Source organism: Callionymus lyra, chromosome 1, assembly GCF_982586985.1.
Source record: "Callionymus lyra chromosome 1, fCalLyr1.hap1.1, whole genome shotgun sequence".
Lineage (NCBI taxonomy): Eukaryota > Metazoa > Chordata > Actinopteri > Syngnathiformes > Callionymidae > Callionymus > Callionymus lyra.
The window spans coordinates 49,670,728-49,688,822 of record NC_141818.1 but is presented as its reverse complement, the minus strand read 5'-3'; the positions used below and the strand labels follow the sequence as shown (position 1 = coordinate 49,688,822).

The following is an 18,095-nucleotide window of genomic DNA, read 5'->3' as shown; positions in this document are numbered from 1 at the left end:
GCAACAACAGGCGGAATAATTGTACGTTACGTTACATGAACTGAGAACCTGGTATGTTAACATAAAATATTAAGAGTTATTCAGAGAACTATAGCATAAATAACTAAGAAGTTTACCAAACCATCCGTGTAACTCCAAATAACTCTAATCACATGAAATCTTCATCCTCGAAGTCACTTTTAAACAACTAACTAACTCCGGAGGTAGAAGATGCTTCCTCTTCTACGTCGAAATAATCAACACAAGCCTAGAGCGCCCTCTTGAGGTTTAGTGTGAAAATAATATGTGAAATGATATACCGGTAATAATGTGTTAATAATTTCACACATAAGTCGCTCCAGAGTATAAGTCGCACCCCCGGACAAACTATGAAAAAAACTGCGACTTATAGTCCGGAAAATACGGTAAATTATTTTATTAAACGTTTAAACATCACTTTAAGGACATAACAGGACAATTGTGGAGCTTATTGACTTAATGTAAACCTAGGATTGAGCCTCCATTAAACATTTTTATTATATTAAAGTTTTACCGAATGTTGCCATGGTTGCAATATGCATTCTGACCACAAGATGTCTCTGAACTGGTCACACAGAGCGTTCAATCAAACTACATGAATATGACGAAAAAAATAAACTAAATCTTATGATGTCTTATGAGTAAGATTTTTAGCTCAGTGTTGAAGCTTCTGATTATTTTGGTCTCAATTTATATGTCACAGTGGAGACTGGAATCCAACAGAGTCTCCTGGTAGATTTCCAATCTCTCCTAGTAGAGATTGGAACTCTACCAAGACAATCTCCAATTCTAATAAGGGAAATTCGGATTGCATCAAAATGTTTTGGAAAATAGACCGAATCATTTCACATCTAAAATTTACTTACAAATTACTTCATGTTTTAGATATATCTGATAACCCCTGTTTTAATACACACTGTAACATGTTTTTCTTGCACATATGTCAAACATATACTATATACTACTCAACAATTGTAGCCCTAGTTACCCTACACAAGGGGTCAGCCACCCGCGGCTCTTTCAGTTTCTGATCCTGCTTTCTTTTTCTTTTTTTAAGTATAAATGTGGGAATTTTATTTAACTGTTTCGTAGAGTTTTTCCAATGATGCATGAACAATGTGCAAACCTCTTCTTCCGTTTACTTTTTATTGAATAAAAACTGTTACAGTAAGACGTATCTTCGCTGGTATAAGAACAACAAAGTTCTTCACGATCATCAGAACTTTGACTCCTCGCTCCCCCCTCCCTCACCTGTCTCACTCTTAAAGGAACAGTGACACGCAAAACAATCGTATTGTCATATTTTCCTTTGGTTTGTTCAAAAATGTAATTTTAAATTTGTGCAGACCTGAAAAAAACTTGGTGAACTACAATTTCTTTCTGCCTACATATAAATGTATATATATTTTTTTCTCAGCAGGTCATTTACAAACGTGTACGTTATAATAAATTAGTTTAAGTTTGATATCAAATAGTTTAGTTTTGAATGTCCTATTATTTTTTATTCTGCATTGTTGAAATTATAGTAGTAATAATGATATAATAACGATGATAAAAAATTATTGTGATGTATATTAATGTATATAAAACCCTCCAGAGTCACATATTGCTCTACATAAAAAACAACAACAACAACCTTGACTAAGTTAAACAACTGCAGTAAATATACAAAACAGTGTTATGATAATTATCAATTCTTTGCTAAGTGATAGTTCACCTAAAATTCAATTTTCACACTCATGTCAACTAAGGGTTGGGATAAATCAGTTCTTTTTAGAGTTAAAGACAAAGGTGTTTGTTCATTTTGATGTAGTGACTGGAGCTCAGTCGTCTTTGTCTTCATCTTCGTCCAAAAAGACACTTAAAAACATCCAAAAAAAATAATTTTAATCTCTACTTGGAGAGTTACGGACTCTCCTGTATTCCAGTCTCCACTGTGACATATATGTTACAATTAAATAACTGACAACATTTTTTTAATAGAAAAGAATCTTCTATAATAATAATGTAATGTTTATTAACTATATTTAATAAAATTGTATACCTTGAATAACTACAGTGCTAGGCTAAATGTTATTCATTTAAAGTTTATAAAGGTCAGAATAAAATGTTCAAATTAAAAGGTAAAAATCTTGTTTAAGTACAATAATCTGTGAAATAACCTCATAAAAATGACAACGTTGCAAACTAGCGACCTGATCAATCAATATTCCATGGCCATAAATTAGTACCTTAAGTCCACAATTTTGTATTTCATGCTCACAATTTAGTATTGCATGGCAACCTTTTAGTATTTCATGACCACAAATAAGTCTTTGTGACAATGTTAAAGTATTTCATGGCCTTAAATTAGTACTTTAAGACCACAATTTAGTGGCCACATATAAGTATTATGTGATTTAGTATTTCATGGCAGAAAATTAGTATTTTTTGGCAATGGTTTAGTAATTAATATCCACAAATTGGTATTTCGTGGCCATGATTTAGTATTTCATGGCCATACATTAGTACTTTGTAGCCACAATTTTGTATTTCAAGCTCACAATTTAGTATTTTGTGGCATTGGTTTAGTAATTAATTTCCATAAATTAGTATTTAATGGGAATAAATAATAATATATAAAGTACTTTGTGGCAATGGTTTAGTATTTGGTAGCCAGGAATAAGTATTTTTGACTTTGATTAAATATTTCACCCTTTTAGTATTTCATGGCCACTAATAATTATTTTGTGACATTGATTTAGTATTTCATGGCAGTAAATTAGTATTTTGTGGCAAAGTTTTAGTATTTCATGGCAACAAATAAGTAATTTGTCACATTGATTTAGTATTTCAGGGCAATGATTTAGTAATTAATTTCCACAAATTAGTATTTCATGGGCATAAATTAGTACTTTGTGACAATGGTTCAGTATTTAATGGCCAGGAATAAGTATTTTTGACTTTGATTAAGTATAGTTAACATGTTGTAACTTCATAACATGGTGCTCAATGTTAAAGCTTTTTTTAATTTGGTGTAAATGTCTGAATAAAAAAATAAACTAATAAACAATCTGCTGTTAGCTTGCTATTACTAATCAAAAACTGTATGCAATAAGATCGTATAAATTACTTTAGACAACTAGTACGCTAATGTTATTCATTCAAATGTTTATTTATGAAAATAAAAACGAGACAGAATCTGTAAAAGACATGTACATATAGAAGAAATATAGTAACCAGGCTAACGTAGCATCTTTAGCTCTGTGTTGCTAATCAGCACTTCCTTTCTCCAGTACGATATTTAAAAACAAATGAAACAACTCTAGTATTATGTTGGTGTGCTATCAGGGAAATTTAAGTTGAAAATAACACATTTTAAAAACACAAGCATTTTATGTCATGTTGGTTTTTGCATTTTACAGTAATGCTATTAGCAGATTAGCTTAGCGAACTAGTGCAGAAGACTGATTTGCTGAAACTATGATAACTTATTATTAAGTTGTTTGTTTCATAAAATAACTTGTTAGTATATTTGAAAACAAGTCTATTGTCGATAAGTCACGTGAAAACCATCTTTAGCTCGTGTCGCGCTCGCATGAGTGACACGAATCCTCGACTCGGCGGCTATAAAAGCAGCCTCTTCCGTGGAGGCTCAGTTTCCCTCCTCTAGCCCTCGAGTCAGGATGTCTGTGTCTCCGCGAGCCCAGCTGCTGCTCTTCCTGCTGTCGCTGTCGTCCAGGAGCTCCATCGGACGCTACATCCATGTGAGCCTCCGTCAGACCTCGGGCTCGGCTTCACCGTCCTCACTTTCCTCCCTGTTTCAGGACGACTTCGCCGACGGAATATCGACTCTCTTGTCCGCCGAGAGACGAGACGCTGAGGATTTTGTTTTCCAAAGACCTCTGAGTAAGTGCAACAATCTTACTAGTGTTGTTTTATTTAGTAGTGACACAAACAAAAGTAACAAAAACTGTTATGATAAATATAAGATTAACAACAAACCATAGAACAAGTGCAACACAGTAACTACTAAATAAACTATATTTATAAAGTGCATTCCTGGACACAAATTGGTATTTTGTTCTGACAAATTAGTATTTCCTGGACACAAATTAGTATTTCCTGGCCACAACTGAATGTTTTCTGGCTACCAATGAGTACTTCCTGGCCACAAATTACTATTTCCTATCCACAAATTAGTGTTTCCTGGCCACAAATTACAATTTCCTATCCACAAATTAGTGTTTCCTGGCCACAAATGACTATTTCCTGGCCACAAATAAATATTTCCTATCCACAAATTAGTGTTTCCTGGCCACATATAAATATTTCCTATCCACAAATTAGTATTTCCTGGCTACAAATGAATGTTTTCTGGCTACCAATGAGTACTTCCTGGCCACAAATTACTATTTCCTATCCACAAATGAGTGTTTCTTGGCCACAAATAAATATTTCCTATCCACAAATTAGTGTTTCCTGGCCACGTCTTTGTATTTCCTGTCCACAAATTAGTATTTTCTGGCAGCAAATTGGTATTTCCTGGCCAAAGATTTGTAAATAGTTGTCCCAAATTAGTATTTCCTGGCCTCAAATTAATATTTCCTATCCACAAATTAGTGTTTCCTGGCCACGTCTTTGTATTTCCTGTCCACAAATTAGTATTTTCTGGCAGCAAATTGGTATTTCCTGGCCAAAGATTTGTAAATAGTTGTCCCAAATTAGTATTTCCTGGCCTCAAATGAATGTTTTCTGGCTACCAATGAGTACTTCCTGGCCAAAATCTAATATTTCCTATCCAAAAACTAGTGTTTCCTGGCCACTTATTAGTATTTTGTTCAGACAAATCAGTATTTCCTGGCCAAATACTTGTATTTCCTGGCCACCAATGATTTACTTTATCATGTCTTGGGGTTGGTACCTTTGTAACGTGATAAAAACTATAATTTACTTAACCATAAATGATTTTGCTTTTCTTGAGTATATTTATTCAAAAGATGTTCCAAAATATTTTCCCACTTATTCCAATTAATTATATTTAACTGACATCATGTAATATTTATTGGTGTTAAAGGAGATCCAATTACAAAACCTTTAATCTTTAATTTCAATAATCCTGTTATAATTTTAGAATTCATCACAGTTTTTCACGCAGTATAATCCAATAAAAGGTTCCTAATCTTGTGTAATCTGGCGTGCACGTTCCTCAGGGTGTTTGGACATGTTGGCCACCGAGGGCTCCTTCACCTTCGTGGCCTCGCGACCTCAGCTCGCCTGCGCCACCTTCCTCATCGCCGAGCCCAACGAGGTCATCAGTCTGCAGCTCTCCGACGTCAGCATCGACTGCGAGGAGGGCGACTTCCTCAAGGTCGGTCTCACTGGTTAAACACACCTACACACACTCACCTACACACACTCTCACGCCACTGACTCAAAGACCCTCGTTTCATTTCAAACGTTGCCAAAGCGGGTTTTTGACGATAACTGATCAAGATGATGAGTTTTATTTGGTCCAATCGCCTCGAGGCCAGAGTGGGATCAGAAGCCTTTGGTGTCGGAGCCAAGACTGAGTCAGACTCAGATGCCCTCTCAGTTCATTTGGGGCCAATGAGCCGTGCAGAGGAGAGACCAGGGGCCCGTGAGTGGGAGCATGAAGCTTCTCTGAATCCCGGATCAACATTTAGGCATCCAACTACAACAAGGGCTTTTCCCCCCGGGCCACATTGTATTCTGTGAGGGGCCGACAAACCAAACAAGAGGAGCAGAGAGAGAAAATATGATGGAAGAATTTTAGAAAAGGTTTCAACTACTAATACTAATACTACATGCATTTTATCATATCTAACCAAGTTGTAAACAGAAAAGAAATTGATCCGTTTAGGACGAAATAGCAATAAAAGAAACCTAAAAAACAGGAATTGTTAAACAACAGCCATTAATCATGACTGCAGAGTCTAAATAAAGGGCATGGAATGAGGTTCTACTTCATGCTGCTACGTCCTCTAACCAAGCTCGGCTATTGGTTATTCCTCGAGGCCAATAGCGAAGCTCGGTTACAGGGCTTTGCACCATTTATAGAGACTGGATAATATTAGATAATCCAGATGTTCCAACTCAAGGTTCTACACCCTCCTACCCAGTTTCACTATTGGCCTCACAGATTAACCAATAGCCAAGATCGGTAAGAGAGCGTAGAACCATTCATAGAACCTGGTATATAAAATAGTCCAAGGGTTCCAACTCAAGGTGCTGCGCCCTCTAAGCCAGTTTTAGTATTGGACCTAAGGATTAACCAGAAGCCAAGATAGGTAAAAGGCAATGGCACCATTCGTAGAACCTGGATTATATTAGACAATCCAGTGGTTCTACATCATAGTGCTACACCCTCCAACAGAGTGTTGCTATTGGCCTTGAGGATTAACCAATAGACAAGATAGGTAAGATTATAAACATTCATAGAACCTGTAATATATTAGATAATCTGGTGGTTTCAACTCAATGTGCTACGCCTTTTAACCGAGCTTTGCTATTGGCCCTTGTGACCCTGGTCTAGAAAGACGCTTTACAAATAACAGTTACTTACTTACTTGACTGTGTGTCACCATTTGTAGAACCTAGATTATATACTATTATTATCTACGTCATTCATGGTGCTGAACCCTCTTACCGAGCTTTGCTACAGGCCTCGAGGGTTAACCAACAGCATAGCTTGGTTTAAGGGCGTAGCACCATTCATAGAACCCAGATTGTATACAAAATCTGGGGATCTACCAACAGAAGTGTTTAAAATTGAACAGCTAATATGGCTTTGAAATGTCTTCAGTGCAAATGGTTGATGAGAGCTTGTGTAAATCCATTAAAGCTAAATAAACTCCAAACATGCCAGACCTACTGTATATAATACAATAGTTTAAATTGTGTCTATAAATGGCCAAAGATTCTCAGATTTTGATAAGATGTATTTTCAGAATAAGAAATACATGTTGCATATACGAATGCAATGTGACCATTAAACTTGTACCCTGCCATTTACAAGAAGAATAAAAATGTCGTGGTCCAAGGATCACTGGACCGAGTACTGGACCGAGTACTGGACCGAGTACTGGACCGAGTACTGGACCAAGTGCTGGACCGAGTACTGGACCGAGTACTGGTCCAAGGACGTTTTACAACACATTTTATATATGGGTTTATTGTTGTATTGTGGGGAAAGTGAGTGTTTTGCTAGTTTCAGTTTGGTTTTCAGTTGAAATTTTCTGTCTGAAAGTTTTGTATCTAAATAAAAATAAAAATATTTATGTTTAAACAAAAAAAACCTACAATGCACATTAATTTAAAGAAAAATAAACTTTTTCTAAATAAGATCTCAATAATCAATCAATTTATTTTGTTGAGGAATTTAAATGTCATTTCTAAACTCTTAAATACTTTTAAAAGGAAATAATTCCTAAACAAAGAACTTTTTATTAAGAGTTAATACAATAATGAATCAATTCTACTCTGACATCATGTGGGCCGCGTGGATGCAGTCAAAGGGCTGCACATGGCCCCCGGGCCTCGCTTCATCCGATCAAAGTCAAATAACCTTTTAACCTTTTATCCCAACATCGCCTTTTCTGGAAATTCCCTGATATAAAGTTACAGAAACTCACAGATGTGTTTTCAGTGGAGAAATCAATCATATCTGTGGTTACAAACTAACAATGAAGATTTTGTTGATGAAACACAATGTTCTCCAGTCGTGATTCACGCGCCAGTTTTCTCTCAACCTCTGTTTTATTAACAGATAATATTTCAACCGCTGCGCTCGTTAATCTCAGGGTACATAAGAGTGTAATCCCTCCGAGGGATAAACACAGATGTGAGCAAATCGGTTTCCAACATATTTTCCGCCTCCATGACGTCATTCCCGGTGTCGAGTTTGCAAATATTACAGCAAAGATTCAACACTGCGGATAAAACGGGTCAAACAGAAGAATCTGTTATGTAACTTTTAGGACTTGAAACAACATAAGCGTAAGATACAAAATATTAAATTAAATAAATCTACTCAATTTATATATTTATGTATTAACTGTGGTATTGATTTCAGGCTGTTTGTGTTTGCGTGGGATTTTCCAAGGAAGTGACGGAAGTCAGAACATTTTAATCTAAAAGTTCAAATTTATTGATTTTTATCTATTGAAATGTTGATGTTTTAAGATTCTTTTTTTTTCAATAATTTCTATATTAAACGTTTTTTTCTTATTATTTTCATTTTTCCAAAAAACGAATTAAATGTTCAAATATTTTATTTTAAGTAATTGCTTTTTATACTCATAGATATTGATATTATAATTCCAATTTATCAAAAATAAATGTTCCATATTCAATTATTTTTTTATTCCTATCCTTTTAAATTCAATATAAAAATAATAATGTGCCACCAGACAATAAGAGAGAACCAAACAATTCAATGGAACTTTCAGGCAATCATACAAAACATTTATATAATATAGTATATAGTAATATATAGTAAACTTCTTTTTGAATTATTGAAATGTATGTTTTATTAATGCTTTTTTTTATGTGTGCTTTGGATGTAAAAGCAAATTTCTGTAGATTTTTACATTGAATTTAAAAGGCTACAAATCTATAAAAAAAAAAAATTGTATATATATATATATATATACATGTCTATATTATAAAACACATTTATTTTGCAATGATGTCAATATAATATTATATATATATATATATATAAATATATATATATATATATTTTAAAAAAATTCGATTGTTTTGTTTAAATGATTGATCTTTCAATACAGAAATAATAAAATAAAATAATAACAATAAAACATATTAAAAAAGGTTAAATTCATCTATTCAACATACAGAGGACACTGATATACTTCCATATAAATTCCTTTAAATGTAAACATGTTTAAATACGTACTTTATATTAAAACATTTATAATCTCTGTACAGATGCATGTTACACATGAATCCTCCAAATGTTTGTGCAGGTGTTTGACGGGTGGGTTCTGAAGGGGGAGAAGTTCCCCAGCAGCCAGGACCATCCCCTCCCTCTGCGCCAGCGCTACACCGACTACTGCGCCTCCTCCTCGGCCTCGGCCGGCTCGCCCGTCCGCTCGTCTCAGAACGTCGCCATGATCTTCTTCCGCATCCGCAGTCCTGAGAGCGGCTTCACCCTCACCGTGAGGAAGCTGCACAACCCCTTCCGTGAGTGGACCGTGTTGAGTATCTGCAGGTCTTCCAACCGTGTGATCCAAACACCCTCCACCTCACCTCAGACCCTCCAGCGCCCAGAGCGACAGGCTCAGATTGAGCCGTAGACATGCACCTGTCTACCAGCTGCACCACATACACCTGTCTTACACGACTATTGAAGACAGAGAAAAAAACACAGTGTCCAAGTTCTGTTGTTATTAATATAGACTGAGGAGCTGGAAGAGACTCAGGGTAGAGCATCTACTGTAGTTGCACAGATTAGGTTGAGGGTGATTTAAGAAGAAGAGTCTTGACAGTCATGTCCATTTAAAAAATGTAACCAGAGAAGTCCCTCCAGCAAATCTGGGTTTTCTTCAGTCAGAGCTGTTTGACGTCTCAAGGATGAATCTCACAGAGGTAACGATACAAAATATTGCGATACTGTAGTAACAAGGATATATTTGTAGTATTGTCAAGTACATGATTCTGGTGTTGCGAAAGTGTAGTAACAAGTATATATGTGTAGTATTGTCCAGTACTTGACTCTGGTGTTGTGATAGTGTAGTAACAAGGATATATGTGTAGTATTGTCCAGTACTTGACTCTGGTGTTGTGATAGTGTAGTAACAAGTATATATGTTTAGTATTGTGGAGTACTTGACTGTGGTGTTGTGATAGTGTAGTAACAAGGATATATGTGTAGTATTGTCGAGTACTTGACGCTGGTGTTGTGATAGTGTAGTAACAAGTATATATGTGTAGTATTGTCGAGTACTTGACGCTGGTGTTGTGATACTGTAGTAACAAGTATATATGTGTAGTATTGTTGAGTACTTGACACTGGTGTTCTGATAGTGTAGTAACAAGGATATATGTGTAGTATTGTCCAGTACTTGACTCTGGTGTTGTAGTATTTACAGACCACATGACTCTTGACAAAGTCGTAACTTCTTTCATTTGTTTTGAAACCAAAATATGTCCAAACATCAGCTTTAAAAGCTGCTGGAGTCACTGTATCCTCTCATCCTCAGTCATCGCCATGGTCTCTCAGGATTTTCTGATTCCATTAGCTGCCGAAGACGTAATGACTACTGTCATTTACGGCCAGAAGTTTAATCTGCAACACAAAAATGAACAAACAACGTACATGTTTGCATATTAGTTGTAAAAACATACATACAACCCTCATGACCTTGTTCTGTCACAGTGAACCACAGTACCGTGGAACTGCGGATCGTTGATCTTTTCATTTGACTCCTTGTAATTACCAAGTGAAATTCTATACTTTGGCGATATAAGGTTTCAAATCACCGTGCCCTTGAGCCTGGCAACAGGGTGAGGCACCTGCAGATTTCTAAAACTGTGTGTAATGTAAGTGAGTGAGAAACTAACATCATTGTCCTGCTAATGATTGTCATCACATGCCTGGATTTGTGTGTTCATTAATCTTGGCTCTCACGTTCAATTATATTTCCATATAAATGACATTATTCCTCTTTGATTGATGGAAGCACAACAACGTGAGCATACGAGTAAACCGAGGCTGGATTCTACTTTGCCAGCAATTTATATTCCATTAATTTCTTATCTGTGGGATCAGAAGTGAGATTGGATTTCCACGCTGAGCTGTAATTGTACCTCAGTCGGCCGTGATCATGTCCCATTTGTTGCTTGAGACGTCTTAAATGACTTTCCCTGCTGATGAGGAACTGTTCACTTCTAACTATGTGTGTGTGTGTGTGTTTTGTGTAGCTTGTAACATCATGTCTCAGAGTCCGGAGGGCAAATTCACCATGGTGATGCCACACCAGCGCAGGAACTGCAGCTTCTCCATCATCTATCCGGTGGAGATCCGGATGACAGAACTCAGCCTGGGGCAGGCCCGGAGTAACGAGCTCGGCCTACAGGTGTGACACCAACACAAGCATGTGTTTGTTGTGTTGTTGAAAAGGTCAGTGCGAGCGGTCTACAAAACCCGTGCAGCTCTCTGCATTCGGTGAAGAAGAAAGTCTGAACAGATCAATGCATGATTCTTAGTGTACCGAGAGAACTCATGTTTCATTTTGACCTTGTTTGCCTCGTCTTCGTATTCGGGTTCGGATCGCAGGGCAGCAGCTTCGGCAGGGAGGCCCAGAATTTTCTTGCCCCAGCTATGTTATCTAGCTCTTCAGGGGGAACCCCTGAGGCAATAACAGACCAGAGACTCGTAGTCTCTCCAGGCTGTCCTTGGTCTACCCCTTTGGTATACCCCTTTGGTCTACCCCTTTGGTCTACCCCTTGGTCTACCACTTGGTCTACCCCATGGTCTCCCACCGGTACCCCTCAACGCCCAGTCGATAAAGGTTATGAAGAGAATCGATGAGAAAAGGCAGTCCAGAGGAAGTCCAACCCTCACCGCAAATTAGTACGACTTGATAGACTAAACTCCGACTCTTTCATAAAAAGAACAGAAAGCCCTTAACAGGGTATCTGATATCCCTTATTCCCAAAGTTCCCCCCACAGGAGTCCCCAAGGGACATGGTCGAATTCCTTCTCCAGATTCACAAAACACTAGAAGGTAGAAACCACCCTTCTCCTCCTTAAACTGAGGTTGGGCTATCTGATGGACCCATCTTTTCAGCACCCCCGCATAGACTTTGCAAGGGAGGCTGAGTGAGATGTAATGAGGCCTATAGTTGTAACACACCCTCCCATCCCCCTTCTTAAAAAGAGGAACTACCACCACAGTCAGTCAATCCAGAGGTCCTTGCGATGTTGCAAAGGTGTTTTAGCCACGACAGCCCCGCATTACCCGAGGCCTTGAGAAAATATGAAAAATCCCAGAAATAGAGGAGCCTACGTCATAGTCCTCCAACCCTGTTTCCTCCTCGGAGAACATCTTGGTGTGATTAAGGAGGTCTTCAAAGTCAACTCTTTACAACAATCATCAATGTAACAAGAAGAGGTCATCAGCCTGTTATTGCCACTGTACACAATTTGCACTGACTGCCTCTCACCTGATGGCTGTCCAGAACCTCTTAGAAGCCGTTCAGAAATTGTTCTCCATTGCCTCACCAAACTCCTCCCATGGCCAGGTTTTTGCCTCAGCTGATTCTTCACCATTTGGTTACGGTTAGGGTCCATCTCTTCACCTTAAGTCAGTATTTCAACAGGGACACCCCAACAAAACTTCCTCCCAGTAGCAACTCCAGAGTGGAATAGCTAATTTGCCTGAGGAGATCTCCAGAGCGGTTAATAAAGTCAATCTATAAATCTATATCTATAGTGTCTAATGCCTCTCAGGAGTATGGGTTCCACAGCCCACACTGTGCGTTGTGGTGAGTCCAACAATATAAAGCCAGCACTTCCTCACCTCACACTCAAGCTCTTTCCCTCTCTGAGAGGTGACATTTCATGTCCCTAGAGCTAGCTCAGCACCCGAGGATGGGCTCGCCAAGATCTCCTCCTTAGTCTGCAGGCTTGCTCACACAGCACCAAACCCCTTTGGCACCATGTTGTGTGCCTATGGTAAGGGGTCATTGTAATGCTTCTTTGGGCATTAAAGGGTTAGTTCTTCCAGAAATTGAAACTTCACTCATTTTCTACTCACCCTCCTGTCGACAAAGGGTTGGGATAATTTTCAGAGTAATCGCTCCAGTCATTGTAGCAACTGGAGCTCAGTTGTCTTCGTCTTCATCGCAAAAGACTCTTAAAAACATTCAAAATACTGCTTGTGAAATTTGAACTTTGGGTGAACTATCACTTTAAAGCTCTTAAGCGTCTCTTCTTTCTTGGCAGCACATTTGTCTCCTGGGCCATGAGTTTGAGATTCATGGCTCCTGCCTGACAGTTTTTCCTTCAAAAAAATGTATGATTTTGAACAGGAGCGCGTGAGGTCGGGCTGCTCTGGCTCTGGAGACTACGTGGAGCTGCTTGGCGGGAATGGGGTCGACACGTCAACAATGTTTCCAGTCGCTGATTTGTGTTTCTCTAACGGAGGCCTGGGTGAGTCTGAAACAATTCAATTGAATCTATCACTGCAGAGTTCTGATCCAAACAGCTTATTGATTAATGATTACAAAAGCTTCCGTGGACATGTAGTCGTGTCCCAGTGTTGATAAATGTCAGTTTAAATCTCAATTTAACACAAACCTGTCTAATTTTCTGTTTCCTCTTCGATTTTTGTTTTACTGTTTGTAGTTATCTTTTGACCTTCTGTTTTTTTTTACTTTGACTTTCTATAGTTTTTTACTTTCTGTAGTTTTTAGTTTTAACCATCTGCAGTGTCTTTATTATGCCTTTGCACTTCTTTTTTTTCATTTAACCTTCATGTAGATTTTTTTTTTATAACACTTTGCTATGTTTTTTTGCCTTCTGTAGTTTTTAATTTTGAACTTCTGTAGATTTTTAACCTTCCATAGGTTTTATTGTTTACCATCTTTATTTTCTAAATTTTGACTTTCTGTATTTTATTTTATTTTTGACTTTCTGTAGTTTAAAATATTAACTTCTGTATTTTTTATTTTGACCTTCTGTATTTTTTTATTTTGACCTTCTGTAGATTTTATTTTGACCTTCTGTATTTTTATTTTATTTTGACCTTCTGTACTTTTTATTTTGATCTTCTATAGTTTTTATGTTGACCTTCTGTACTTTTTATTTTGACCTTCTGTAGTTTTTATTTTGACCTTCTGTACTTTTTATTTTGATCTTCTATAGTTTTTATGTTGACCTTCTGTACTTTTTATTTTGACCTTTTGTACTTTTTAATTTTGACCTTCTGTATTTTTTTATTTTGACCTTCTGTACTTTTTATTTTGATCTTCTATAGTTTTTATGTTGACCTTCTGTACTTTTTATTTTGACCTTCTGTACTTTTTAATTTTGACCTTCTGTATTTTTTTATTTTGACCTTCTGTAGATTTTATTTTGACCTTCTGTATTTTTATTTTATTTTGACCTTCTGTACTTTTTATTTTGACCTTCTGTACTTTTTATTTTGATCTTCTATAGTTTTTATGTTGACCTTCTGTACTTTTTATTTTGACCTTTTGTACTTTTTAATTTTGACCTTCTGTATTTTTTTATTTTGACCTTCTGTACTTTTTATTTTGATCTTCTGTACTTTTTATTTTGATCTTCTATAGTTTTTATGTTGACCTTCTGTACTTTTTATTTTGACCTTTTGTACTTTTTAATTTTGACCTTCTGTATTTTTTTATTTTGACCTTCTGTACTTTTTATTTTGACCTTCTGTACTTTTTATTTTGATATTCTATAGTTTTTATGTTGACCTTCTGTACTTTTTATTTTGACCTTCTGTACTTTTTAATTTTGACCTTCTGTATTTTTTTATTTTGACCTTCTGTAGATTTTATTTTGACCTTCTGTATTTTTATTTTATTTTGACCTTCTTTACTTTTTATTTTGATCTTCTATAGTTTTTATGTTGACCTTCTGTACTTTTTATTTTGACCTTCTGTACTTTTTTATTTTGACCTTCTGTAGTTTTTATTTTGACCTTCCAAAGTTTTTAATTTGACCTTCTGTCGTTTTCATTTTGACTTTCTATAGTTTTTATTACGACCTTCTGTAGTTATTTTTTTTTTACTTTCACCTTCTGTAGTTTTTTTATTACGACCTTCTGTAGTTTTTATTTTGACCTTCTCTCGTTTTTTATTTTGACCTTCTTTATTTTTTACTTTCACCTTCTGTAGTTTTTATTTTGACCTTCTTTATTTTTTACTTTGACCTTCTATAGTTTTTATTTTGACCTTCTATAGTTTTTATTTTGACCTTCTTTATTTTTTACTTTGACCTTCTATAGTTTTTATTTTGACCTTCTATAGTTTTTATTTTGACCTTCTTTATTTTTTACTTTGACCTTCTATAGTTTTTATTTTGACCTTCTTTATTTTTTACTTTGACCTTCTATAGTTTTTATTTTGACCTTCTATAGTTTTTATTTTGACCTTCTTTATTTTTTACTTTGACCTTCTATAGTTTTTATTTTGACCTTCTATAGTTTTTATTTTGACCTTCTTTATTTTTTACTTTGACTTTCTATAGTTTTTATTTTGACCTTCTATAGTTTTTATTTTGACCTTCTTTATTTTTTACTTTGACCTTCTATAGTTTTTATTTTGACCTTCTATAGTTTTTATTTTGACCTTCTTTATTTTTTACTTTGACCTTCTATAGTTTTTATTTTGACCTTCTTTATTTTTTACTTTGACCTTCTATAGTTTTTATTTTGACCTTCTATAGTTTTTATTTTGACCTTCTTTATTTTTTACTTTGACCTTCTATAGTTTTTATTTTGACCTTCTATAGTTTTTATTTTGACCTTCTTTATTTTTTACTTTGACCTTCTATAGTTTTTATTTTGACCTTCTATAGTTTTTATTTTGACCTTCTGTAGTTTTCTATGAGTTGTTGTCACTAGTTTGACAAAAACACGTATCATTTCCTAAAGTTATAGTAAAACGACTTCCTCTGCTTCCAGCTCGGGTCAAGGTCGGCTGTGACAACTCTGTGGTGCGTTTAGTGTCCAGCGGCGCCTTCGTCAACCGGGTCTCCTTCCAGTACCGTCTGCTGGATCGCAAGGATTTGCCCCAAAACCGGGAGAACAGTCTGGAGAACTTCTGCTCCATGTAACGAGATCACGAGATCAAACTGCATCCATCTGGACACCAACGGCTAAACCTTCAGTTTAATGTGATTATTAATTGGCCGTTAACTGAGATTTCTGCATCCATGAACGATCTCGTAAACATGTTATGTTTGACTCACACACACACACACACACACACACACACACACACACACACACACACACACACACACACACACACACACACACACACACACACACTGCATTTGAAGGTGACTCACACTAATCAACACAAAGCGTTGGCTCACCCTCTCACTCTGTCAATCAAAAACTTCTTCAGGTAACAAAAACACATTTTTTAATTTCCTCTTCATGTGCTTTTGCTCAAACCATGTACTTTCAATGAGTATTTATTTGTAAAATATTTTATGGAAATGTGTCGTTGTTGTTTTTGTCTCCATGTTTGAATTGATTTTTCTGTATCATGTAACTTTTCTTTTAAAACTTTAAAAAGCATAATAAATATGAGTGGCATGATAAAGCGTGTTGTTTTCATGGATCTGGTTTTGGCCCTTTTTTCTTTCGCTTTATTTAAAAAACATGGTGGACAATAATTCAATGGGTTCAATGAATAGGAAAAAAAACTTTTAATGAAAAAAAAATCACATTTGTTATAGATGTATTTATTATTATCTTATTTTTGTTCATTTATAAAAACAAATAAATAAAATATATAAATGAAAAACATCTCAAAATATGAATAAGATATTAAATTAATATCAAATTGTGGGAAAGAAGATATTTAAGAATTTATTCACCTTAAAATTTATCAATGAGAAATTGAATTATATTTTAACCCTCAAACACATTTGTTTACAGGCCTTCGGGTCACCTTGACCCTTAGCTTACATAAGGGTTAAATATATTTTAACGTTTTTCAATATTTATTTTTAAACTCAGTACCTTATTAACATTTTAAATTATTATTTCATTTTTTTTATTTTTATAAATTAAACAAAGATCACAGTCATTCACAGCCAAACAAAAAAATGGCCACGTTTGGCCGAAATGCTGAGCAAATAAAAGTAAATGTAATAAAAATATGTCTTAAATGATGTTTTTTTTTAATATAATTTCAATCATTTGCTGTGTTTTCTAAAAAGGTTCCTCGACAATAGTAGTAGTAGTAGTAGTAGTCGTTTTAGTAGTAGTAGAGAAGTCTCATTAGTATTATTATCATGATTATTATTGTTTTTAATATTTTTATTAATATAAGTAGTAGTAGTAGAAGTGATAGTAGAAGTAGTAATAGTGATAGTAGAAGTAGTAGACGTAGTTGTAGTAGAAGTAGTAGTAGTAGAGGTAGTAGTAATAGTAGTAGAAGTATTATTATTATTATTATTATCATTATTATTATCATTATTGTTGTTGTTGTACTAAACCTATTAATCATAATATTGTAAACCTAAACCAAAATCTTGATGGAAAAGTCCTGAGCTTAAGTTCATCAAATTGACCAGATGTAATGTAATCGTATCAATGTTTGTGTTTGAAGGCAACGTGAGAATTGTCTTCAATCATCTCCGAACTTCCATGTTTGTTTTTGGTTGTTTTTGGAGAAAGATAATCAATGGCTCGAGAAACTGGCGTGAAGATATAACAGCGAACTAACAGCTCTACGCTTTAGAAAGGATTCCCACATGTAAACTCTGTGTTATTCTCACTACAAGTAAAATTATCATGACTTTAAACCAAACTAAACCTTTGTTTTTTTTGATAATCTTTCCTTTTTTTCAGATTTTTTTTGACTGAACGTCTTTGACAAATCGGATTTTATATTTCGTTGTTAAATGTTTCATGGATTTTTGTGTGGTTTGACTGTAAATGTGGACCATTTTTTGTTTAAGTATCTGTTCCACCTTAACTACATAATCAACGCTATAGAAACGCTAATGTAGTTGACGTGCTATAGAAGCAGAGAGCTCCATCTAGTGGCCCTTGAAAAGAAGGACGCTGTTTCACACTGTATCACGAAAACCTCATCCCTCCATCGCCGAAGCTAAAAAAACACTTAAATATAAATATTCCACTTGAGAATGACGCATTTCTCTCAACGCCGTAATCCGATCGGTTCCCCCCGATCGCGGTTCAAAAGACCCCGAAAAAAAAGGCTTTTGTTGAACAGCGTTTGTGACCTCCGTCACATTCCGTCCTAATCTCTACTGTAGTGCGGCTCGTGATGGGATTATCCCACGAGCCTGAACGCCCCACATGGCGCTCGCTTTCATC

General features: G+C 35.7%; 1 protein-coding gene across 2 annotated transcripts; it reads left to right on the top strand.

The window, feature by feature from the left end:
• The first annotated feature begins 3,672 nt into the window (after window positions 1-3,672).
• On the top strand, window positions 3,673-16,365 carry LOC148090021 (corticotropin-releasing hormone-binding protein-like). 2 transcript variants are annotated; one of them, XM_087785571.1, is made up of 7 exons: window positions 3,673-3,764; window positions 3,825-3,906; window positions 5,211-5,368; window positions 9,009-9,225; window positions 10,966-11,120; window positions 13,078-13,198; window positions 15,699-16,365. In XM_087785571.1, exons 1-7 carry the CDS (start codon window positions 3,684-3,686, stop codon window positions 15,848-15,850), a joined length of 966 nt encoding a protein of 321 aa, XP_087641697.1. In that variant the 5' UTR covers window positions 3,673-3,683; the 3' UTR covers window positions 15,851-16,365. The 2 variants fall into 2 exon arrangements, with proteins under 2 accessions (XP_087641697.1, XP_087641695.1); XM_087785569.1 differs by having other exon boundaries at window positions 3,679-3,906.
• The last annotated feature ends 1,730 nt before the right edge of the window (window positions 16,366-18,095 follow it).

Bases quoted from the DNA above. Each gene is read 5' to 3' on its own strand.
- LOC148090021 (XM_087785569.1), top strand. From the start codon at position 3,684: ATGTCTGTGTCTCCGCGAGCCCAGCTGCTGCTCTTCCTGCTGTCGCTG. The intron at 9,226-10,965 runs GTGAGTGGACCG...TGTTTTGTGTAG, and splicing joins GAAGCTGCACAACCCCTTCC to CTTGTAACATCATGTCTCAG. The intron at 13,199-15,698 runs GTGAGTCTGAAA...CTCTGCTTCCAG, and splicing joins TTTCTCTAACGGAGGCCTGG to CTCGGGTCAAGGTCGGCTGT.